This window comes from Choloepus didactylus, chromosome 7 (assembly GCF_015220235.1).
Source record: "Choloepus didactylus isolate mChoDid1 chromosome 7, mChoDid1.pri, whole genome shotgun sequence".
NCBI lineage: Eukaryota > Metazoa > Chordata > Mammalia > Pilosa > Megalonychidae > Choloepus > Choloepus didactylus.
In genome coordinates, this window is record NC_051313.1 from 127,271,321 (window position 1) to 127,296,214 (window position 24,894).

A 24,894-nucleotide genomic window follows, 5' to 3' on the forward strand; every position below is an offset into this window, starting at 1 on the left:
TAAACCAGACACACAAAAAGAAATATTGCATGATTCCACTTAAATGATTAGCTAGAATAAGCAAATTCAGAGACAGAAAGTAGACTAGAGATTACCAGGGGCTCAGGAGAGAGGAATGGGGAATTATTAGGTACAGAGTTTCTGTTTTGAGTAATGGAAAAGTTTTGGTAGTGGAAAGTGGCAATGGTTACAAAATTGTAAATGTAATTAATGCCACTGAATTGTATACTTAAAAATGGTTAAAATAGCAAATTTTATGTTATGTATACCTTACCATAAAAAAAGTAACGAAAGGCAGCTTGTAAGAAACTTCCAGCATTTCAGAGAAAGCATTTTGTTGTTAAATGTGTGTATGTACATGAAGAATGTTTTGTAATATATAATAAAGTACACACTCCACTGTTAAGATTATATTATTATAACATAATGGTTCAGAATAACAGGTTTAGAAGTAAAATGAATTTGGGCCTGTGCCAGCAGGCCTCAACCACCTACTCTCCACCATTTCAAAGATTAGGAGTGTTAATTGTCTGTTTTCCTTCTATTCTACTCATAGTTTAGGCAGCTCAACAGTGCCCTCTGATTCCAGCAATTCAAATAGCTGGAGAAAGTTTCCTTTTGGCTTCCTCGAATTTTCAGGCCATTTGTGCCACCATTTAAATCATCTCCGGTTCCCTACCGTTTTCCATCCCCTTCCCTTCAGACAAACCCCCAGCATGGTCTCTACCCCCAGCAAGGTAGAGCTTGGACACTCCTGTCACAAGACTGCAGTGATACACTTGACAATGACCACCAGATGTCACCCTTCCCCTTACTAATACTTTTTGTTTATGGGTGGTTTTGCCAGAGGAAAAATAAGATTAAGTATCTTAAATGTAGGTGTTCTTCTATTTTTCAAACATGGTAGACCTCAAAAATGATGAGCAAAGCCAGAAAAATCAAACCATATAAAAACTAAAAAAAAATGGAGATTTATAACTTCTAATGTTAAAAAAAAAAGTCTTAGGCCATAGTTGTCAATGGTTAGTAAATGTGTTACTGTGAAGGATAGGGTGCTTCTTGAAAAGCTGTCTTTGTGAAATAAAAACTATATGTGTGTGTGTATGTGTGTGTGTGTATAAAGAGTCACCTAATTATATGTCACATATCCTTCATGAGGTAGAAGAGTAAGATAAGGTTTTTGATAGTCTGCATTGAGTACAGTATATTTAGAGAGAAATAATTTGTTAGTGTGCTTCCAAAATGGTTTGGAGGTAAAAATAACCAGTGAGTTACAACTTAGGTGATAATGCCTAAAGCAAAGAAGAGCAGTTAATTCAGTAGAGTTTAATGAAAATATTCCATAAAACATAAAAAAAAGTAGAAGCAGTGTAAATGTGCAAAAAATAAGGAAATGATTAAGTACATACATATAATGGACAAGTAAAACATCAGTAAAATCATGCAATACAAAACTGTATATTTATTAAAATATACATTTTTTAAACTTTCTGTATTTTTTAGGGTAGCAATAATATTGAGAGCAAGTACGCAAAATGTTACTAGAGTTTATCTCTGGCTGATAAAATTATAAACGATTTAAATTTTATTTGTTTTTTCAAATTTTCTACAATGAGCACAAATTACTTTTACTTTCTTTCCACATAACTTTCATAACCAGATGAAAAAAAAAATTAAAAGTTTAAAAAAATAGTTGCGATCTCTTTGCTGAATTTCAATGCCTACCCAACAACCTTCTGAGCTTTATTTGGTCTCCTGAGGTACCTGCCTTCTACGCAGAATGGCTGGTTCCACTACTCTTCAGCCAGATGTATCCAGCAGTGTATGAGAAACACATGACATCTGCATGTATACCTTAAGTCTCTTCTGAACATGGTCAGCTGAATTACTTTCCAAAAATCAAGTCATCCCTGAGTGACCTGGTTAATTTTTTTGAATGGGCACAGCCAGGGATGAGAACTGGAGCTCCAGCAACCCCCAGGAAGATGTGTGGGGCATCCCACAGGCCACTCAGCCGTTTCCACTTCACTGTTTTTAATATGAGGAGGATGTTCCAGCTGCTTGAGGAAAATGCCACCAGCATTCTGACACCCCCCACCCCCCACCCCCAATCACAGTCCTGGTCTGGGAGCTGAAGACATAGATACCAGAGAGCAGACTGGTGGTGGCCACAGATGAGTGAGGGTGTCACTTCCTGGGATCCTTCCCACAGGGATATCGGAAGGGAACATGGCAGCTATGGATCAGTAGATTGTTTTCTGCTGTTTTCCCTTCATTTGGATCATGTTCACCGAGAAGAAACACAATGAGAGAAGAGAAGAAGAGGTGAATGGGGAAGAGATCCCTCATATTTTGCCCATATCACCCAGCCACCTGCTTCCTTCTACATTTACTCCACACATCTAAAAAATCTGAAAGTGGTGGTGTACGAAATGAATCAAAGAGCCAGAGTGACTATGTTCAAAACCTGTCTCTATCCCTGGCAGGCTGTGAGATACTCTGCACCTCAGTATCTTCAACCAAAAGAAAGTGGGGGGATGGCAGACAAGAATAGTACCTACCTCAGAGAATTACTATGAGAATTACTTGAGATAATGCATGTGAGTGCTCAGAACAGAACCTAGCACGAAGTATGTGCATTTTCTAAGTATCATCATTACCATCACCATCAGGACAAGGACAGTGTCAGCAGAGACCAGATAGAAAGGTTACTGTGATACTTCAGGTGTGGCATATAGGAGTGGCACTGCAAATGCAGACACCACTACTCTGAGAAAATCCATACATCACCTTCATATACATGAAAAAGTGACACCCCTCCTCCAGACACTTCCCTTCCACCTGCTGGAAAACTATCAGAATGCATATAAATGTCCATGATGCGTCTGTGGGAAAAGGCACCTCCTCCAGCTGGGCAATGCACAGCCTTCATAGTTACACAGAGGCCCAGATTGGCCTCTGAAGGAAAAGACCACAGGTCTTGGTGACAGATGAGTAACTGGAAAACAGAGAGAGGACACAGAGAAAACTTGGGGTGAGGAGGAAGAGGGGGAGATCCAGGAAATGCCTGGATGTGCATGAAAAATCTTGGTAGGGTATGAGTTGTGTATGTCTCTGAGGAGAAAGCTCTTGCTTTTCTAGGATGTTAAAAGGAAACATAACTCCCCCAACTTTAAGGAACCCTCTTCCAGAGGTAGAAGATGAGGTGACACAGGTATATACAGTCTCAAGTAATGGAGGAAACCAAGACAGGCTCTAGATACAGTTTGAAATTCATGAGACTCAATTCAAGGGAGAAGTCCAACGTGGGGGCTGTTAACATGCATGAACCCAAAACACTAAATGGGGGGGGGGGGATCTTTCTTGAGAGAGAACAGGAAAGGCTAAGAGGAGAGAGTTCCTTGGGCAGTTTCTGTTTGTTAGGTCCACACTTGTCCTGAAATATGAAGAACTCCACAAGTGCATGCCCTCTTTGGGTTGCCAATTGTGTCTCCTCACCTCAAGAGTTCTGCAAACTGCACTTCAGCTAAGACGTAGTCCCCCATGGCTCCTCCTATGGAGACAAGAGACCCAGGAAAGAGCCATCACAGACATAGACATCATCCTCACCTCCTCCCTATCCCTCACCTCCCTCATCCACCCATCTCAACAATGATCATTCTTAAACCAGATATCTACTGGATTTCAGCCACCATTATCTCTCATCTGCAATTACTTTTAATAGCCTTCCAACGGGTTTCCTTGCCTCTCGTCTCACCTAACAACCCACTGTCCATTCCACAAAGATTGTGTCCCTCCTTCCTTGTATCCCTTCATTGGTCCCCCAGAGTCCACGAGACACAGTCTCAACAAGCCCTCTGGTGCCTGCATGTGCTGGCTTCTCTCTGACTCCCTCCTCTCCACATCAGAGTTGATTTGGATGTAGAAATGCAGAACTTGGGGACTGATGGGTTTCAAAGTCAGGGACTGGGTGTAGTAATTATTTCCCATTTCCCAGCATACCTCATATTCTCCCACCTGCAGGGATGCTCTATCCATGTAGACCTCCCCTTGTCCTCAACCTCACCTAAAGAAATCCTATTTCTCCTTCAAGATCCACCTTGGATGCCAGCATACTGGAAGCCTTTCCTGATCCTAGCTGAATATGGTCTTTCCTTCCTTTGATACCCCAAAGCATTTGCTTTGTACATCCCTGAGGACCTTAAAGCATCTTCTTTAACTGTACTTGTGCTGATTTCATCCTCTATTAGATTTGAGTTCTGAGAATAGCTACAGTGACTTAATCTAAAAGCCTGTGTCCTATCTTGAAGAGTGCCTTGCAAATAGTTGGTGCTTAGAAGATGTTCCTTGAATTAAGAACTTTCATTCTGGGGAAAACTAATAATTTCTTTCCTACTTCCAGGGAGGAACTGGTGTTCCTAAAGAGAAAAAGACAGGGGAAGGCTTCTAATGGATACCAAATCTCCTCTGCCTCACTTCCTGGCAGCAGGACTACTGTATCCCAGGGGCAGAGATACTACGAGATTTTTTCCTTCTTTCTACTCACTTGAAACCCGCCTCTTCCTTAAGATTCTGATCAAAATTCCAATGAAGAAGATGATGACACAAACAGCAATCCCACTGATGATTCCAATGACTAGGGTGCCAGAAGATGAGGGTTCTAAAACAGCAAAGGCAAATGAAAAAGCCTATGACCACTGCTTGCTGCCCACCCCCCAACACAGAGCAGACCCTCTTTGGACTGCCTTGTTGACCAGCCCTGTTCCACCCACCACAGATTTTCTCAGCCCCTGGCCCTCATCCATACCCCAGGTGGCAGTGAGGGGCTGGTCCAGGCCTGGGTGCTCCACCTGGCAGGTGTATCTCTGCTCTTCCCCAGGGGTCACACCTACAGCCATCCAGCTTTGGTAGTTCCCATCCCCATTGGGCAGCATGTCCATAGGCTCAACCTCCGTGCCATCCAGCAGCTGCTTGTCCTTCAACCATCTCATGGTGATGTTCTGGGGGAAGAAGTTCATAGCCTGACACCGAAGAGTGGTCACTCCAGGAGCCACACGATGAGTCACCTTCACCAAAGAAGGAACTAGATAGGAAAGAGGAAGGCTGAGGGGAGGGGATCGTTCTACCCTTGTCAAGAAGACTGAAACTTTCACTTTCCTTCTCTGTGGGTTGGAGGAAGGAAGTATCCATTTCAGACAAAGCAAGCTGCAGGAAAGACAGCATTTTGTCTCCTAAAAGTTTGTTCCCAGACTCAGCTCCAGTGTGGTGTCACACAGAGAACAGTCACAGTTGTTGCTGTGTTCTCCTGTTCCAATATGCAAAGTGCATATGCCTTTACTATATTAAGCTGAACCAGATGAAACGGTCATTTATGTGAATCAAAAATGACTGAGAGGTGGCTATAATATTGCATATTGTATATTATTGTAAGACAAAATAAATTTTAAGTCAGAAAAAGTTACAAGAGACAAAGAGCATCATATATTGAAAAAAGGTTCATGCCATCAATAATATATAACAATTGCAAAGATATATGTACCTAACAACAGAATCTCAAAATATATAAAGCAAAAAATTAACAGAATCAAGGGAGAAATAGGCATTTCTAAAATAATAGCTGGAGACTTCAGTACCCCACTTTCAATAACAGATAGAACAACCAGAGACAAGATCAATAAGGAAATAGAGGACTTGAACAACATCATAAACCAACTAAGCCTACTAGACATACACAGAACATCCCACCAACAACAGCAGAATACTCATTCTTTTCAAGTGCACCTGCAACATTCTTTGGGATAGAGCATATATTAGGCCACAAAATAAGTCTTAATAAATTTAAAAAAAATGGAAATTATACAAAGCATCTTCTCCAATCATAATGCGATGAAACTAGAAGTCAGTAATACAAGGAAAACTGGAAAACTTACACATATTCAGAAATTTCACAATACATTCAAACAACCAATGGGTCAGAGAAGAAATCACAAGGGAAATTAGAAGATAACTTGAATAAAAATGAAAATACAGCATACACAAACTTATGGGATGGAGTGAAAATGATGCTTGGAAGATTTATAGCTATAAACACCTACACGAAAAAAAAAAGAGGAAGATCTCAAATCAATAACCTAACTTACACCTTAAGGAACTAGCAAAAGAAAAGCAAACTAAACCCAAAGATAGTAGAAGGAAGGAAAGATTAAGGCAGAAATAGTGAAATAGAGAATACAAAGCAATAGAGGGGGGAAAAAAAGTTGTTTTTTTGCAAAGATCAACAAAATTGGCAAATCTTTAGCCAAACTGGCTAAATGAAAAGGAGAAGTTTCGGTTTCCTAGACTGCTTAAAGCAAATACAGTGAAATGGGTCAGGTTAAACAGTGGTAATTTACTCGGTCATGCTTTGGGGGCCAGGGAAATGCCAAATCAAGGTGAAGCTTCTTTACAAAGACTGGCTGCCAGTGATCCTTGGCTCCTCTGTCACATGGCAAGGCACATGGTTGCATTTGCTGGTCTCTCCCTTCTCTTCTGGGTTTTGCTGATTTCAGCTTCTTGTTTCCATGGCTTTCTCTCGCATATGAATTTCATTCTCTTATAAAGGACTCCAGAAAGAGGATTGGGACCCATCCTGATTGAGGTGGATCACGCCTTAACTGAAGCAACCTCATCAAAAGGTCCTACTTACAATGTGTTCACACCCACAGGAATGGATTACGTTTAAGAATATGGTTTTCTGGGATACATACAGCTTCAAACCACCACAGGAGAGAAGTCCCAAATTATTACAATCAGAATTGAGAGGACATTACTACTACTGACTTTACAGAAATAAAAAGGATTATAAGAGAATATTATGATCAATAAATCAAATAACCTAAATGAAATGGCAAATCCCTAGAAACACACCAACTATCAAAACTGACTCAAGAAGGAACAGAAGATGTTAACAGACCTACAAAAAGTAAGGAAATTGAAACAGTTATTAAAATCTTCCCAACAAAGAGAAGCCTAAGACCAGATGGCTTCAATGGTGAATTCTACCAAACTTTTAAAGAAGAATTAACACCAGTCCTTCTCAAACTCTTCCAAAGAATTGAAGAGGAGAGATCACTTCCTAAGTTATTGTATGAGGCCAACATTACCCTGATTTGGAAGCGAAACAAAGACACTACAAGAAAAGAAAACTACAGACCAATATCCCTTATGAAAATAGAGGTAATAATCCTCAACAAAACACCAGCAGAGTTCAGCAGCATATTAAAAGGATTGTACAATTGAAGATGTATTATCAGTTAAGGTGTGGAATCATTTGTGAACAAACTAAATCAGGGTGGGCTTTAATCTATATTACTCGAGTCCACAAAGAGAAGCCAGAAGTCAGAGAAACCAGAAGAGCTGACACAAGGAGAAAGAGATTGCCATGTGACAGGAGGCAGAGATGCAAGCCAAGTAACCCCAAAGATTGTGGCAAGGCAGCACCAGAATGCTACTACAGACTTTGAGGAGAAAGCATGGCCTTGCCGACACCTTGGACTTCTAGCCTCTGAAACCATAAGACAATAAGTTCCTGTCATTCAGCAGAAAGAAAGGATTATACACCACGACCAAGTAGAATTTATCCCAAGAAACTAAGAGTAGTTCAACATATGAAAATAAATCAATGTAATGCAACACATTAACAGAACAAAGGAAAAGAACAACAATTGAGTTGATGCAGAAAAAGTATTTGACAAATCCTAACATACTTTCATGAAAAGATCACTGAATAAATTAGGAAAAAAGGGAACTTCCTCAACATGATAAAGGCCATATTTGAAAAATGCACAGTTAACATCATACTTAACTGTGAAAGACTGAAAGCTTTTCTCCTAAGATCAGGAACTATTCAAGAATGCCTGTTTTCCCCACTTCTATATGACATAGTAATGGAAGCCTAGCCAGAACAATTAGGCAAGAAAAAGTAAAAGGCATCCAAATTGGAAAGAAGTAAAACTATCTGTTCATAGATGGCCTGATCTAGAATCTAGAAATCCGTGAAGAACCCACAAAAAACTCCTGGAGCTAATAAATGAATTCAGCAGAGTTGCAGGATACAAAATCAATGCACAAAAATCAATTGTATTTTTCGATATTAGGAATGAACAATCTGGAAGGAAATTGAGAAAACAATGCCATGTACAATACCATTAAAAGAATAAAATACTTAGGAATAAATCCAACCAAGGAGGCTCAGTAATTATACACTGAAAACTAGAAAACATTGCTGAAAGAAATTTAAAAAGACCTAAGAAAACAGAAAGACATCCTGTGTTCCTGGTTTGGAAGACTTAATATTGTTAAGATGACAACACTACTCAAAGCAATATAAAGATTCAATGCAATCCCTATCAAAATCCCAATGGTACTTTTTGTAGAAATGCAAAAACCCATCCTAAAATTAATATAGAACTTCAAGGGACCAAGAATAGCCAAAGCAATGTTTAAAAGGAAGAAAGTTAGAAGACTTGCATTTTGCCATTTCAAAACTTATTGCAAAGTTACAATGATTAAAATAGTGTGGAAAAGAAAAAGAAAAAATAGTGCGGTACTGACATAAAAATAGACGTATAAAAACACTTCTTTTGTAGTAAACAATATGCTCAAGTGCTGACTCTGGTGATAAATGCACAACTATATGATGATTAACATGAACAACTGATTGTACACTGTGGATAATTGAATGGTATGTGAATATATCTCTATAAAATTCTAGGGAAAAATATAAATAGGGATAAAAGTGCTGGAGAAAACATGTTGAGAGGGATGTACTTATTTATTGTTGTAGCCTTTCTGGAAGACAGTGTGATGGTTCCACAAGAAGTTAAGTATGTGGGTGCCGTAAGGTCCTGCAACCTCATTATGGCATATATGCTTGGAGGATCTGAGAGCAGAGACAAGAGTGGACATTTGCACACTGGTGTTTATGGCGACAGTATTCATGATTTTCAAAGGGTGGAGGTGGCCTAAGGGTACATCAACTGAGGAACAGAATAGTGAACTGTTGTGTGTGCATACAATGGAATATCAAGCAACTGCAAAAAGGAATGAAGCTGTGAGACACACAAGGAGGTGAGTGGATCCTGCAGACAACATTTCAAGTGAACTATGCCAGAAACAAAGGCAAACACTGTAATGCCTCACCAATATGGACTAACTACAATGTGTAAACTCAGAATTGAATCTTAGAGCACAGCTTATCAGGGGAATGCTTATTGTAATGGTCCCTAGACTGTAAGCTCTTAGAGCAGTCACATCTATTCTTGAATTGTAATGGCTATCTCCAGATTCTGAGATGCTGATCCCTTTGTGTATGACCTGATTGGTCTCTGGAACTTTGAGTATCTGTGTGATACTGAGACTCAGAGCTAGAGCTTGGCAGATATGAATGTCAGTATTAGCACATACAGCAACTGTTTAAAAAGCTGAAAAAGAGTCTAGACTTCAATTAGAGATATGAATGAAGGAGATCTGGTTAGGACTAGGGCAAATCAGGCCAAAGGGTAAAGGACGATACTGACTATGTTTTAAAACTTCAACTTCCATGTGAGACCAAGGGAAGAGATGGTTACCTGGAGCAGGATCTATATTTTTTGTAGTACACTAAGCAATTTAACTTGTACAGTCAGCTTGTTCAAACACCACGATTACATGGAACTTTGAACAGGAAGTGAGATCTTGTAGGTTTGCACAGGTTAGTGTGAAATAGTGTCACATCCCAGAGTAATTTGGGCAGAGAATAAAAATATATATGCAGCCCCCTCCCCCACCCCACCCCTCCTGAGGAGCTGGAGGAAAATGCGGAAGTGCTGAACTGCCTCACTTGGGGTTGTTGCTGATGTTCTCATAAACAGTGATGACTGACGGTTTGGTATACCGAGCCCTCTATCTTGGGGCTTGCCATTTTGAGGCTTGTTGCCGCAAAGAAGAGGTTAAACTTGCTTATAACTGTGCCTAACCAGTCTTCCCCTTTGGTGCTCAGATGTGGTCCTCTCTCTCTAGCTAGGCCAACTTGGCAGGTGAACTCACGGCCCTCTCCCATACATGAGACCTGACTCCCACGGGTGTAAATCTCCCTGACAACACAGGATATGATTCCCAGGGATGAACCTGAGCCCAGCATCATGGCATTGAGAACATCTTCTTGATCAAAAGAGGGGCGCGAAATGAAACAAAATAAAGTTTCAATGGCTGAGAGATTTCAAAGGGTAAAGGAGTTGAGAGATCACTCTGGTGGGCATTCTTATGCACTATATAGATATCCCTTTCTAGGTTTTAGTGAATTAGAATAGCTAGAAGTAAATACCTGAAACTATCAAACCCCAACCCAGTGGCCTTGACTCTTGAAGACGACTGTGTAACTATGTAGCTTACAAGGGGTGACAGTGTGATGGTGAAAACCTTGTGAATCACACTCCCTATATCCAGTGTAAGGATGGATGAGTAGAAAAATGGGGATAGGGACTAAATGAAGAATGGGATGGGATGGGGGGGTAATTTGGGTGTTCTTTTTTACTTTTGTATTTTATTCTTATTTTTATTCTTTCTGGTGTAAAGAAAATGTTCAAAAATGGATCAGGGTAAAGAAGGCACATCTAAATGATGGTACTGTGAACAGTTGATTGCACACCATGGATGACTGTATGGTATGTGAATATACCTCAATAAAACTGAATTTAAAAAATAGACATATATACCAATGGAATTGAGGGTTATATCTATGGTCAATTGATTTTCTACAGTGGTGCTAAGTCTTCTCAATGAGAAAACAATAATCTCCTCAACAAATGGTGTTGGGAAAACTGTATAGCTAGATAGACACATGCAGAAGAATGAAGTTGGACATTTACATCTGACCATAAACGAAAAGTAACTCAAATTGGATCAATGACATAAATATAAGAACTAAAGCTATAAAACTCTGAGATGTAAACATAGGAGCAAATCTTCATGACCTTGGATTTGGCAATGGTTTCTTAAATGTTATACCAAAAGCACAGCCAACAAAAGAAAAACTAGATAAATTGGACTTTATTAAAATTAAAAGCTTTTGTGTATCAAAGGACACTATCAAGAAAGTAAAAAGACAACCCACAAAATAGGAGAAAATATCTGCAAATCATTTATCTGAGAAGGAACTTGTATTTAGAACATATAAGAACTGTTTCAACTCAAAAATAAAAAGACAACCCAATTTTAAAATATGCAAAGAATCCAAATAGACATTTCTCCAATGAAGAGAAACAAATGGACAATAAACACAAGAAATATTGTACAACATCACTGGTCATTAGGCAAATGCAACTCAAATCCACAATGAGATACCATTTCACGCCTGTCAGATGAATAGAATGAGAAAGAAAGAAAGAAAAGAAAGAAAGAAAAGAAAGAAAGAAAGAAAGAAAGAAAGAAAGAAAGAAAGAAAGAAAGAAAGAAAGAAAGAAAAAAAGAAAGAAAGAAAGAAAGAAAGAAAACAAGTGTTGGTAAGGATACAGGGAAATTGACATTGCTGATAAAAGTGTAAAATGGTGGAGGCACTGAAGAAAACAGTTTGGCAGTTCCTTGAAAAGTTAAACAGAACTGTCATATGACCCTGCAACTCTACTTCTAGATCTATAACCAAAACCATTAAAAACAGGGACTCAAAAAGATACTTATACTCCAATGTTCATAGCAGCATTATTACAATAGCCATAAATCGGAAACAACCAAATGGCCATCAATGGAAGAACAAACAGAATGTAGTATATACATACAAAGGGTTATTACTTAGCCATAAGAAAGGAATTAATTTCTCATACATGCTACAACATGCACGAACTTTGTAAACATCAGGCTAAGTGAAATAAGCCACACACAAAAGTACAAATATTGCATGATTCAATTTATGTAAAATATATAGACTAGGCAAATGTATAGAGACAAAAAGTAGATTAGGTTACCAGGGACTAGGGAGAAAAGAAATGGGTATTTATTACTTAATGAGTAGAGAGTTTTGATTTGATTTGGGGTGATAGAAAATTTTGGAAATAGATGGTAATGGTTGTACAACATTGCATGTGCAGTTAATGCCTCTGGATTTTACACTTAGAAATGGTTAATTGGCAAATTTTATATTTTATGTAGGTATATAGTACTACAATAAACGACAGAATATGGACTATCGGCAATTTCATCTGGTTCAACCTAATTAGTGGTCTTGTAAAAAGGGACTTGTAAAATAGGCTTCAGATTATTGCTCTATCAATGAAAGTATCCTTTCAGTTCCCAAAAAACTGCAGCTCTGATTGTTTATCTCCCTTGGTAATGTCTTGCCTGGTAATTATGTGATAACTGGCTTCTCTGAATTCCTAAAAGGTATAAATGTACACAGGATTCTTTTTTAAATCAAAAGAGGATCACAGGTTTTATTTCGTGTCCTACATGCATAAGGGGAAAATAAACTATGACACATGGTGGTGTCTTACATCTCAATATGAGGTGGAGACCTCAGGGCTGAGAAAGTCCCTTTCCAGAACTTAGGAGAGCCACAACCACACAAGCTCAGCCACCTCTGACAAACCCTAGCCGGGAAACCCGCTGCCCCGCCTCCCCCTCCGCCTCCGTCACTACCGTGTGGGGTTAAGAAGATGCTCCCATCCTACCTTGCCGGTCCAGAGCCCCTCTCCCCAGCTCCAGCAGCCGCTGCAGCTGTTCCGGGCAGTCCCTCTTGAGGTAGGCCCTGTTCTGCTTGGCCCGAATCTGGTTCACTTCCCACTCCAGCTTTGTGGCCCGGGCCCCAGGCCCTGCTGCTCTCCAATTCAGCGTCTCAGGGCAGAATTCGAGATGATCCTGTCCGTCGTACCCATACTTCCAGAACCCTCTGGTGCTGTTGTCTTCCTGCACCTCGCAGCCCAGAATCACCTGCAGGGTGTGGGACTCTGACAATACCCCCAGCCTCATTACTGAAACAAAAGGAGCAGTTCCCTGCCTCCACCATCCCCAGGGACCACTGAAGGACCTCAGAAACCAGCCCCCTTCCCTGATCTCTGACCCCCAGCCCTCTCCCTCAAGATGCATCCCTGAGGTGAGGAAACACTCCACTTTGCCGAGGAAGGAGAGGGCCACCCCCACCCCTGGCCACATACCCTTGCTCTGATTGTTGTTGTCCATGATGGTCCAGAAGTCTACGATGAACATGTGGTCCCAGCCTTTCAGGCTCTGACTCAGCTGCAGCCACAGCTGGCTGGCAGCCCCACCCTGGACCCACAGGGTGCGGGGCTCAGCACGGCGGCTTTCATGGTCATAAGACACAAATAGCCGGTCGTCCACATAGCCCAAGGCCTCAAAAAGAGGCAGCCCAATGTCCAGCTCTGAGGCACCCATGAAGAGGTAGTGCAGAGAGTGCGATCCTGGAGAGAGAGGACAGACAGCCTTCAACACAGGCAGCAGTGGGTGTGGCTTGGAGGTGGAGACACTAGGCACCTTCTGAATCAATGCATACGGCCAACTGTGTGTGGTCCTCACGTGAAAAGTGAGACCCACAGTGCCTGCCCTCCCTCCACGTGACAGTCTTGTCTGCTCTCTCCACACCTGCCTCCCTCTGCCACATGTGGATGCCATCCCCTTGTAGTCCCCCGCCCCCGCTGACACACACCCACATCATGGCAATACCTCCTGAACTGACAGACTCTGGAAGATCCCGAAGTGTCTCTAATGATGGCTGTTGAACTCAGGAGCTGGCGCTCAGAGCTAATTAGATCCAAGTCCAGAGGAATTTGCTGTGGTGTTTTTCACCCTTCCCATCTCTAAACCCTTCCATGTGTAAATGTTTACTGTAAACTGCAGGAAGATCTGCTGTTAAATAACTTGGGGCAGCTCTTTAGTACCACAACAAGTTCCAAAGCACATACAGAAGCAAGAGGACAAGGACAAGACTTCTACGCAAGTGAGAGTTTTCCACCACTTCCCTCAACTGTAGAGTGAGGGAGTTCAGTGATGTATCCCTAGTGCCTAGAACAGAGCTTGGCATGTGGTTGTTGCTTCATAATATTTTTTGATTGAAATATTTGCTGAATGAATTCATTTATTTATGAATTTAAAAATGAATGATGATGACTCTCCTAGATTTTTATCTCTGGTCCTGAGCCTAGACTCTAAACGCCCAACTGCCTACATGATCCCACCTCTTGGATGACTGACTGACATCCCAACCTTAACATGTCCAAAACCAGGCTTCCCAAGCTGCTCTTTCCTCTGCCTTCCCCATCTCAGAAATGGTACCACCTATTGCCCTGGTGCTCAGGCCAATAAAAGATAATTAAAATTAAATTAAATAATTAAATAGCGGAGTCATTTCTGACTCTTCTCTTTCTCTCATACAATACATAGATTCCTCAGCAACTTCCTTCAAAATATATCCAGAGTACAACCAATTGTCACCATCTCCTCCACTTCCACCCAGCCTCGCCCATCAGCCCTTGTCTTGTCTACTCTAGCAGCTTCCTAGCTGGTCTCCCTGCTTCTACTGTTGTCCTCTTACTTCTGCTTTCCACCCAGCAGCCAGAGCACTCATTTAAAACACCAATGGCAGATCATATCACTCCTTGGTTTCACAGAAGCCGAGAATCCACACCACAGCCTACAAGACTTAAGTGAACTTGCCTGTGGTGCTTTTCTTGACCCTGACACCCACTTCTCTGCCTCTAACCCCTGCACTCCAGCTGTGCCGGCCTCCCAGTAGTTCTCAACTGAGAGATTTTAGTCCCCAGGGGACATCTGGCAATGTATGGAGACATTTTTAGTTTTCACATCTGGGGCAGTGTGACCAGCATATAGTGAGTAGAGGCTAGGGATGCTGCTAAACATCCTGCAATGCTCAGGACAGCTCCCCGCAACAAAGATTTACCCAGCCCCAAATGGCAGTAGTGCTGAGAATGAAAAACCCTGCTTGGACCCAGCTTGCCAGGCCCACTCCACCTCAGTTTGTCTCCCATTCAGAGTAACATCATTTCCTTCAGGTCTCTGTTCATACTCGGCCTCAGAGGATTTCCCTGACCTCCCTGCCTCCTGTCTTCCCAACACTCAGTGCAACCTGATGTTATATGTCCTTCTCCTTTATTGTCATCTCCCCTACTAGACTGCAAAATTTTAGAGGGCAAGGACTTTGGTTCCCTGCCATCTCCCCTCGGCCCTGAAGGGTGCAACACCCAGTTGGGACTCGTTCATTGTGACTTACTCCTTGTGAACAAATGATTACTTCTGTTCAACAGCAAATTTTATGATTCAACCTGTAAGGCAGTGTGGTGTTGAAGAAGCACAGCCATAGAGGGGACACATGGGTTCTGCCGCACTGTGGAATGTTGAATACGGGTGAGCAGGCAGTGTTTCACTTCTGTCATCTGTAAACTGTGGATACACACGGTACCTGCACTCAAAAGAGTTGTTCTGTGCCTCATCTACTATAATGTGCACAAAGCTCTGCACCAAGCCGACAACAGTGAGGGCCTGATGCCCTCTTCTATGATGAAGAGCAGGGTAGCACCCAATGGAGCACCAAAAAACCAAGGTCTCAGAAACCTGGGGAAAGTTAGTCAACCTAAAGGTCAGTTAAAATGACCGCTGGTAAAATGAAGCTATTAATAGCTCCTACCTCCTCAATGCAGGGCGAGAGTGAAATTAGAGCACACAAAGGAATGTGTATTAAAACTGAATTCATCACTTAAATGTTAATTATCATCTCTTTGGCATCCTTCAGTTAATTATACAGCACCATTAACACTGCAAACCAGCAAGCCCCAGAGGAAAAAGATACCCGCTATCTACAGTTAACAGTAAGTTATTTTCCAGGCTGCAGAGCAATCGCCAAGTCGGAAAAGGCGGGGCAGCTCTGTCTCCTGCGCCTCCACGTTGGGTCTCACCCTAGGGGAGTGGAGGTGGGCGGAATTCAGATCCCCAATCCCCCTCCGCCACACCCCCAACCCCCGGGACCGCTCCCGCAGTGGGCTCGCTCAGCCAAAAGTCTCCCAACCCTTCGCGGGTCCCGGCTTGGAAACTGAGGCGGCGCCCCAGTCAAGGTCTCACTTGGTTAGAACTTCCTGTTAGGTGATGACGGGGGAAAAATGGCACAGACAATATTAGAAAGGGGACAACGGAGATCCGAACCCAAGGACCCCAAACCCAGCTCGACCCCAAATCCCGCTAGGCCTAAAGGCGAAACTCAAATTTATTTGAAAAGCGTTACGGCGAGAGAGGGAGTGGGTGGCTCCGAGTGCCACTCAGGAAGAGCAGGGATATCAGGGATGGGGCAAAGGCACCCCGTCTGCAGCTCGGTGAGAAGACTCCCTTCCCGGGGTTCGGACACAGAAAGTTGGCGGAAGGGATTGCGGATGAGGCTGAGCAGTTCCTCCGAACTTCGCGAACGCCCAAGAGCTAACCTAAGCTAGTTTCGATATTTCCTTCCTCGCCGTACCCCGGGTCCCCCGCAGCCCCCAGACTCACGCGGCGGTCGCCCCGCAAGGGTGACAGTCCGCAGGAGCATCAGGAGGAGAAGCGCGGGCCGGGCTCGCGGGCCCATTTCGCGGCTCGCACCGCGCGACCCCGCGCGTCTCCACCGAGTCGCTGCTCCCTCCTGCCCCGCCCCGCAATAGGCGTGGAAACCGAGAAGGCCCAAAGCAGTCACCCCGAAGCCATTGTCCAGCCTCCGGGGATCCCGGATAAAACTTCCTGGCCAGTGGGATCCTTTTCCGGGCCATTTTCCTGATCTTGAACTTTATCCCTCCTGCTGCTGAGGGTACCTGCTTGAGGAACAGTGACCCAGATGTCCCCCTTGTCTTTAAATCCTGAGGGATTTTGCTGATTTGGAAAGTATACTTAAGGACTTCCTGATTTAAATAGTCAATATTTAAATATTACATATTAAATAATTTGAATAGTCAATACTGTATTTAAAAACTTTTCTCAAGCTTAGTTCAGCTTGCCAATCTTATTCGATTTAGAAATCTAATGACTTCTACATTAGACCTTCATTTGTTCTTTGATAATAAATAAACCATAAGATAAAAAATTAAATCCCACTGAAATATCTTTCACAATTTAAGTAAATCGTCAGAGGACTGTTTCGTGAATTTTGCAGCACAGTGGAATCACCTGAAGGATCATTAAAATGACCGATTTCTGGCTCCCGCTCCAGACACAAATTCAACTGGTACGGCAGCACCACCCCAGCACTGGGCTTTTAAAAGCTCCCCTGTGCAGTAAAGTTGGGAACCACTGCTTTACTCATTTCAAGCAATTATAACAAATTGAATATATCTGATTTGTCCAAAACCTTTAAATGCCTAACATATCTAACAAGCAAAAACTTTCTAAGCATTTGTGCAAATTTTGGCAATCTAAGAAAAAAAATCAAAGTTGGGAATTAGGACCTCTTAACTCTAGGGGGAATAGATGAAACAAGACTAGAATTGTTAAATATTGGTGATGGGTACATTGGGGTTGACTGTACTGTTCTTTTTTCTTCTTCGTTTTTGATAACAGCTTTATTGAGCTATAATTCACATGCCATACAATTCACCTATTTAAAGTATACAATTCAATGGCTTACAGTATATTCACAGATGTGTACAATCATAACCACAAACAATTTTAGAACATTTTCTTCACCCCAAAAAGAAACCCAATGCTCTTTAGTTATTTCCCATAAACCCTATGCTCCACCACCAATCCTAGGCAAACAATTATCTCCTTTCTATCTCTATAAATTTGCCTATTCTGACCATTTCACATAAACAGAATCATACAATATTTGGTCTTTTGTGATTTGCTTTTTTCACTTGGCATAATGTTTCCTAGGGTCATCCATGCTGTGGCATGTATGAGTATTTTATTCCTTGTTATCTCTGAATAATATTCAATTGCAAGGACATGACACATGTTATTTACCGTTCACCATTTGGTTTGTTTCCATACTTTGGCTTCTATGAATAATGCTCCTATGAATATTTGTGTACCAGTTTTTGTGTGGGCGTATGTTTTCATTTCTCTTGTGTAAATACCTAGGAGTGGAATTGCTGAGTCACAGAATAACTATGTTTAACTTTCTGAGGATGTTCCAGGTTGTTTTCCAAGGTGCCTGTACTAGTTTACCATCAGCAACATGTGAGAGTTCTAGTTTCCCTGCATCTTCACCAATACTTGTTCTTGTCCATCGTTCTGATTCTAGCCATCCTAGGGGGTGTGAAGTGATGTCTCTTCATTTTATTTGCATGTCCATAATGGCTAATGATGTTCAGGATCTTTTCATGTACCTTTTGGCCATTTGTATATCTTCCTTGGAAAAATATCTATTCATCCTTTGCCCATATTTCAAATGTTTTTTTTTTTTTTGTCTTTTTATTATTGAGTTGTAAGAACTCTTTATATATTCTAGATGCAAGTCTTTTATCAGATCTATGATTTGCGAATATTTTCTCCCATTCTGTTGTTGCATTTTCACTTTCTTCATGGTGCCCTTTGAAGCCAAGACATTTTTAATTTTGATGAAGTCCAATTTATCTATTTTTGTAGAAGTTGAGTATGTGGCCTGACACCTTTCCCTGTGACCCGCAAATAGACCCTGTGCTCAGGACTAAATATGTTATCCTGGCTCCTAACATAGGATGAGAATGTGAGCTAACTCCCTTCTTGGGTCACCTAGTCATCTCATAGCAGACAGTGGTCTGCCCATGCATTCCCTCCCTCTTTGCCATGAGCACATGTGAACATTCCCAGACTAAGTGTAAGTTTTATGGCACCTGATTTACTCCCACTACTTTATCTATTCCTAGCAGAAAAGGAATGGAATCCTTCAATTAGGACACAAAAAGTGCGTTTAGACCCTCTCCCTGCAGCTGCAGATTGACGTCTGCTGCCCATGGGGAACCAACACTCACTATTGAAGCTGACCTTGCTTTGCCTCTTCTCTACATGAGTAGTTGTCCATTCAGTGCCTGTGTGAGTGACCCTGACACTTGCAAACCATGAAAAGGGTTGAGACCCTAGGGCTGCTATTCCTAGGGACAGGCACTGTTAGGCTCTTGTGACCCTCCATGCAGTGAAACTTCTCTCCTGGAGGTGATAGTATGTGTCTCTCTTTCTGACTAGTAGTTGACACAGTGAGCACGGTGCTGACAATTTTTCTTTTGTTACTTGTGCTCTTATTATATAAGAGACAATTGTCAAATCCAAGGTCACAAAGATTTACCCTTATGTTTTCTTCTAAGAGTTTTATTTTTATAGTTTTAGCTCTTACATTTAGGTTTTTGATTCATTTTGAGTTAATCTTTTATATGGTTTAAGGTAAAGATCCAACCCCATTCTTTGGTATGTGGCTATCCAGTTGTCCCAGCACCACTTGTTGAAAAGACTTTTCTTTCCCCCATGGAATTATTTTGGCACCCTTGTCGAAACTCAGTTGACTGTAATTGTGATGGTTTATTTCTGGACTCTCAATTTTATTCCATTGATCTCTATCCCTATTCTTATGCCAGGACCATATTCTCCTGATCGCTGTAGCTTTGTAGTAAGTTTTGAAATCCAGAAGTATGAGTCCTCCAAACTTGTTCCTCTTCTTCAAGATGGTTATGGCTATTCTAGGTGCTTTGAATTTTCATATGAATTTTAGGATCAACTTATCAATATCTTTCTATTTTTTTATATGTTTGAAAATTTTTTATCAGAAACTAATTAATTTTAGCTTTGCTTTCTTTAATGTGATAAAGGAAAATAGCCAAAATCAGATCATTGGGAAATGCCAACATTTGATTGGCAAGAGGAGGATAAAAAGTCAACATATAAACAAGAAAGAAATGACCAACCATACTCTAGAAGACATGAAATTTCTAGGAAGAGTGGCTATTGGTGTCAAATGCTACAGAGAAATGAAGTCAGGTGCATTCTGAAAACTGCCCATTGTATCTGGAGATTAAGATACTCTAGAAAATTCCAGCCATACACAGTTCAGTGGAAGCCTGAAGACAAATAAGTAAGAAGGTGCAACTCCAGGTCTAAAGAACATACTGAGCTAATGAGGAAGAAACTTCTATTCCTGATCTCCTGCTGCCCTACACTGGCCCCACTTCTGCTCCAAGCACACAGAAATACTGAAATTCAACATCCACAAAGAGCGGTGAGTTGGAGATGATGCCCAGTGACTCCTGGGGCATGTCAGAACCAGAATCAGGCCTTACTGGCTGGAGCTTGGGTGTCCCTGTACACTTGGGAAGGGGTTTAGCCTATTGGCCCCACACATGGACTGGCACAGGAGAGAGCTGGGAAGGGTCACCCAACCTGTGAAACAGAACCAGTAAACTTGACAGTCCCTGCCCCCGCCCTGTGCCCACCCCAGAATCATTCAAAGAGCTACATTTCACAGTAAACCTAATAAAGAATAGGGTGGCCAAGGGGTGTTGGGCATGGGGCAGTATGTAAAATGATGCATCCACACATCATACCATTTTAATAATCCTTTTCCATCCCTTTTATTTTCATACAAGTTTTGAACCTTGCAGACTTGCTTGCTTTTTCCTCCCTCTCAATGCTAACTCATGGAATTCCTGTCCTGTGCCTTGAAAAGTGAAGGCTCTTTGAACTGCTGGCAAAAGAAATTTCGGCAAGATAGAGGGATGAAACGTTCCCTCTTACTCTCAAGCTTAAGAAAAATGGAACCACCTTCTGCATCATAAAATGATTTTTGCTGATGTTATTTTTAACAGAGGAATCTCACAAGATGACCAGACCTCAGCAGTGTGGCTATTTCCTGTAGAAATCATTTTCTAAAAGGTCTGAATTCTGATGGTTTCACTTGATGATTTGTTTCCCCTGTTAAAACTGCAATAGACATTTGTCTTATTGGTATAAATACCTGTGCATTTTGTTGTTGTTAAGTTGGCAAAGCATTTTGGGTCTGCCCTCTACCCCACCAGCAATAAAAGCCTATGTTTAACACTTATTGAAACAAAGCTCTACCTCAAGTAAATTTAACAAGTGTTAAGAAAGTTATGGTGGAAACAATAAAAAATGATTGTAAAAGGTGTATCAGTTAGGATCCAGTGGGAAGCAACCACAGGGAACCCTGTGGTACCTAGGAGTCATAATAAAAGAGGGGACCCTCCTCCCATCTCCCTTGTCCAGAGGTCCCGCTGTGGCAAGGGGAGGGAACCAGAGCCCTCAGAGACAGCCCTCAGAGGCCTTCTACACCCCACCTGCTGGACACAGTGAAAGGCCAAAGCTGAGCTCCTGCTTCATGAAGGGAGATTGGAGATAAGAGGTAATGTCTGACCTGGACCTTCAGCAGCTGACTGTGCAGAAGAAACTGAGAGAAAAGACTCCAGCACCCTCTTCCGCATCTTCCCTACTGCCTTTACTGCATCTTCCCTACCTGATGAGAATGTCTTTTTTCAAGAACTCCAACTTCTCTGGCTATGGCCAAAATGAATGTGAGAATGAGCACCCAAGCAGTGGTGTTCATGGAGTCAGATGAAGACTCTGAAATGAGGTGCAATGTACAGGGGTTCAAAAGGACAGAATTTCTGACACACACACACCCCACCTCACCTCACCAGCTTATAGGATTCTGGGTCCTTTCACCCTAACCCCTTGTCCAGGTGGGGAAGCCAGACTCTCCATGTGCTACCAACCTCCCTCGGCAGCCTGGCCCCTTACCCTACGCTGAGCATCCCTTTCAGGCCACTATGCTCAGCGTGGCAGGAGTATCTGGCTTCTCCCTGAGGCATGGTCACACTCATCCAGCACTGATAGCTTCCATTCCCAGTGGCTCAGCACCTTCTGTGGTCTGAGTCTAGGGCTTTCTGGCCCCTGATGAGCTCAGCGAGGTAGCCTACAGAAAAAAACACAGGGCTTGGCACTGCAGCAACTCTCCCACCAAGAGATCCATTGGCTGGTTGCATATACTGACAGGGGTTCTAAGGAGCAGGTATGGGATGAGAAACGGGTCTTGGGCGTCTCATTCCCAGGCCCTTCTTGCCTCGCTCGTGAGATGTTAGCTTACTCCAAGAGACACAAAAATCGCTCATGTTCCTCCATCCCTCAGCCAGCCTCAGCCCCTCAGCTACTGCTTCAGCTACAGCTCTTCACTTCCCTGGAAGCCCTTTTGAATGGGTAAAAAAAGGATGAATCATGGAGTCCCAAGTTTCATGAAACCCATGCCGCCTGGAAAAGGCCTCACTGAAAACTTTCTCAGCAAATCGCAAATGAATTAAATTAATCCTGAGAACTTTGAAGGAGTTTGTTAAGTTTTGCCAGAGTTGGAGAATGTTTTTAAAACTGTTCTGCCCAGTAGAACTCTCTGAGATGATGGAAATCTCTCTGCACTGTCAATATAATAACCACTAGCCACATGTGGCTACTGAGCCCTTGAAAGACAGCTTGTGTGTTTGAGGAAGAGAATGTTTAATTTTTTAAAATTGTAATTTAAATTTCAGTAGCCACAAGTGTCTCCTAGTTACTGTATTTGACAGCATAGCTCTAAAAGTCTTTTACAGTGAGACTGGACACATCACAGTGGATGCTGGTGGCCAAGCCTCAGGGGCAGGTGACAGACATACAAGAGGCAGAAACTAGAGTGAGGCCTCCCAGAACCTGGAGACAAGGCCACCTTGTGCCTAGTCTCTCCACTAAAATAGAGTTGATGTTGTTAATATGAGTTTTTATGCACTTTTACATACAAATGATTATTCAGGGACTGCTCTTGCATTTTAAAAATTTAACATTCAATTTATTACTATGACAAAATTAAATCAACAGCTCTTTACATTTTAAATTCAATTTACAAATGTCATCACTGCATTTATGAACCCAGCATATTTTAACAATCATTTTTAAAGATGCTTTTACAATTTAACTAATCAAATTTTAAAAAAATTTTAAATTGTGATTAAAAAGTTAGTAGATTTGATTTTTTAAAACAGCTAACCATTGGATTAACAAAATTTCTCCAAATGTTTAAATATGTCTTAAAAATTTAGTAAGTTGAAAATTAATATGGTAAATCTGAAGTGCTCTTAAAAGATCTAATACTGCTTACCAATTTATTAGATTCCAAATTAAAAATTACAAATATACATTATTTTCTCAAGGGTAATTTTATATTAGTCAAATTCATTTAATCATTTTAAATACTTTAATTGTGAAATATGCACCCATTCTTTCCTGACACAAAAACATTCACATGGTGGACTTGATTACTTCATCATTTCTGAATTTAAATCTACATCTATTTAGAGTAAAGAGACGTTTGTCTCCTAATAAGTGTCTCCCCAAATAGCTGTGGGGTCAGCAGCTTCCCCAGAGACTCTTTGGGGACATCTCCTCAGCTGGCTGTGATTGCATAATAACCGGAGACTTTGATCAGGAAGTGAGTTCTGAATCTACAGATACTCAAGATTATGCCTTAGATCACAACAGCCAGTCTCTTATAATTCTGGGTCATTTACTAAAGTGTCCATCTAAGGCCAGATCTCTGGAGGCTAGCTGCATTTTACCTGATTGTCTCTCATAGCTAACTTGATGCAGGACTTGGTTGTGCAAATGACCTCCAACTGGACTATGCGTTTCTCTGGCCTGGCGATAATCCCTGAAGTCAATCTACTGATGATGGAATACAAGCTGCAGCCCAAGGTACAGGTGTTAAAACACGTCTGAAGTAAGAATGTGACAAGACAAGGAAGGGGTGAACAGTGAAGACTCATGAAGGAGACATGAGAAACATCAAACAATGGTGAGTGGCAGTGAATGCCCTGGCTTCCAACAGAAAATTCAGCTCTGCAGCCACCAAGTGTGGGGAAGAGTGAGAGCCACAAGCTATCTTAGATGACGGGATGCTTTGTTAAAATTATCAAATGCATCTGGTTCTGACTTGCTAACTCATCAATGGATAACAAAAATAATTTGGTTTCTCATGTTGAATTTCTATGTGGGGAGCAAGTGCCTTGCCCAAGCTAAAAGATAGATTCCAGTGCACTGGCCAGTTGGCATGCTGGTTTGGATATATTATGTCCCCCAAAACACCATTATCTTTGACACAGTCTTGTGTGGGCAGGAAATGTATTGGTGTTGATTGGGTTGGAGACTTTTGATTGAATGTTTCCATGGAGATGTGATCACTCAACTGTGGGCAAGATCTTTCATTGGATAATTTCCATGGAGGTGTGGCCCTGCCCATTCAGCATGGGCCTTGATTAATTTACTGGAGCACTATATAAGCTCAGACAGAATGAGTGAGCTTGCCACAGCCAAGAGGGACACTTTGAAGAACGCACGGAAGCTGAGAGAGTAGCTGCAGATGATAGACAGTTTGAAGACAGCCGTTGAAAGCAGACTCTTGCTCCAGAGAAGCTAAGAGAGAATGCCCCAAGAGCAACCAAGAGTGACATTTTGAAGAGGAGCTGCAGCCTAGAGAGGAACGTCCTGGGAGAAAGCCATTTTGAAACCAGAACTCCAGAGCAGATGCCAGCCATGTGCCTTCCCAGCTAACAGGTATTCCGGACGCCATTGGCCATCCTCCAGTGAAGGTACCCAATTGTTGATGTGTTACCTTGGACACTTTATGGCCCTAAGACTGTAACTGTGTAACCAAATAAACCGCCTTTATAAAAGCCAGTCCATTTCTGGTGCTTTACATTCCGGCAGCATTAGCAAACTAGAACAGTTGGCATTAGGGTTCCTATCGCAGTCTCTTGTGATCTTGGTCAGAGGGAACCGGACCTGCTCCTACCTGCCTCCTCTGTGTCCCCAGCCACTCCCTGCTCTGACAAAACTAGGACCTATCCAGAAAGCCTCATGCCTAGGTACCAAGCCCTTATAAAGTCCCAAAGAGTCCTG

At 41.9% G+C, this 24,894-nt stretch overlaps 2 protein-coding genes across 3 annotated transcripts in view; both read right to left on the reverse strand.

The window, feature by feature from the left end:
• LOC119539111 overlaps positions 1-24,894 on the reverse strand; it is an 83,185-nt gene that overhangs the window by 4,161 nt on the left and 54,130 nt on the right. The window lies entirely within an intron of this gene.
• HFE (homeostatic iron regulator) lies at positions 160-16,643 on the reverse strand. 2 transcript variants are annotated; one of them, XM_037842212.1, is made up of 7 exons: positions 16,516-16,643; positions 13,164-13,427; positions 12,681-12,956; positions 4,808-5,083; positions 4,547-4,660; positions 3,499-3,553; positions 160-2,270 (listed from the first exon to the last, which is right to left on the reverse strand). In XM_037842212.1, exons 1-7 carry the CDS (start codon positions 16,589-16,591, stop codon positions 2,237-2,239), a joined length of 1,095 nt encoding a protein of 364 aa, XP_037698140.1. In that variant the 5' UTR covers positions 16,592-16,643; the 3' UTR covers positions 160-2,236. The 2 variants fall into 2 exon arrangements, with proteins under 2 accessions (XP_037698140.1, XP_037698139.1); XM_037842211.1 differs by having other exon boundaries at positions 160-2,998.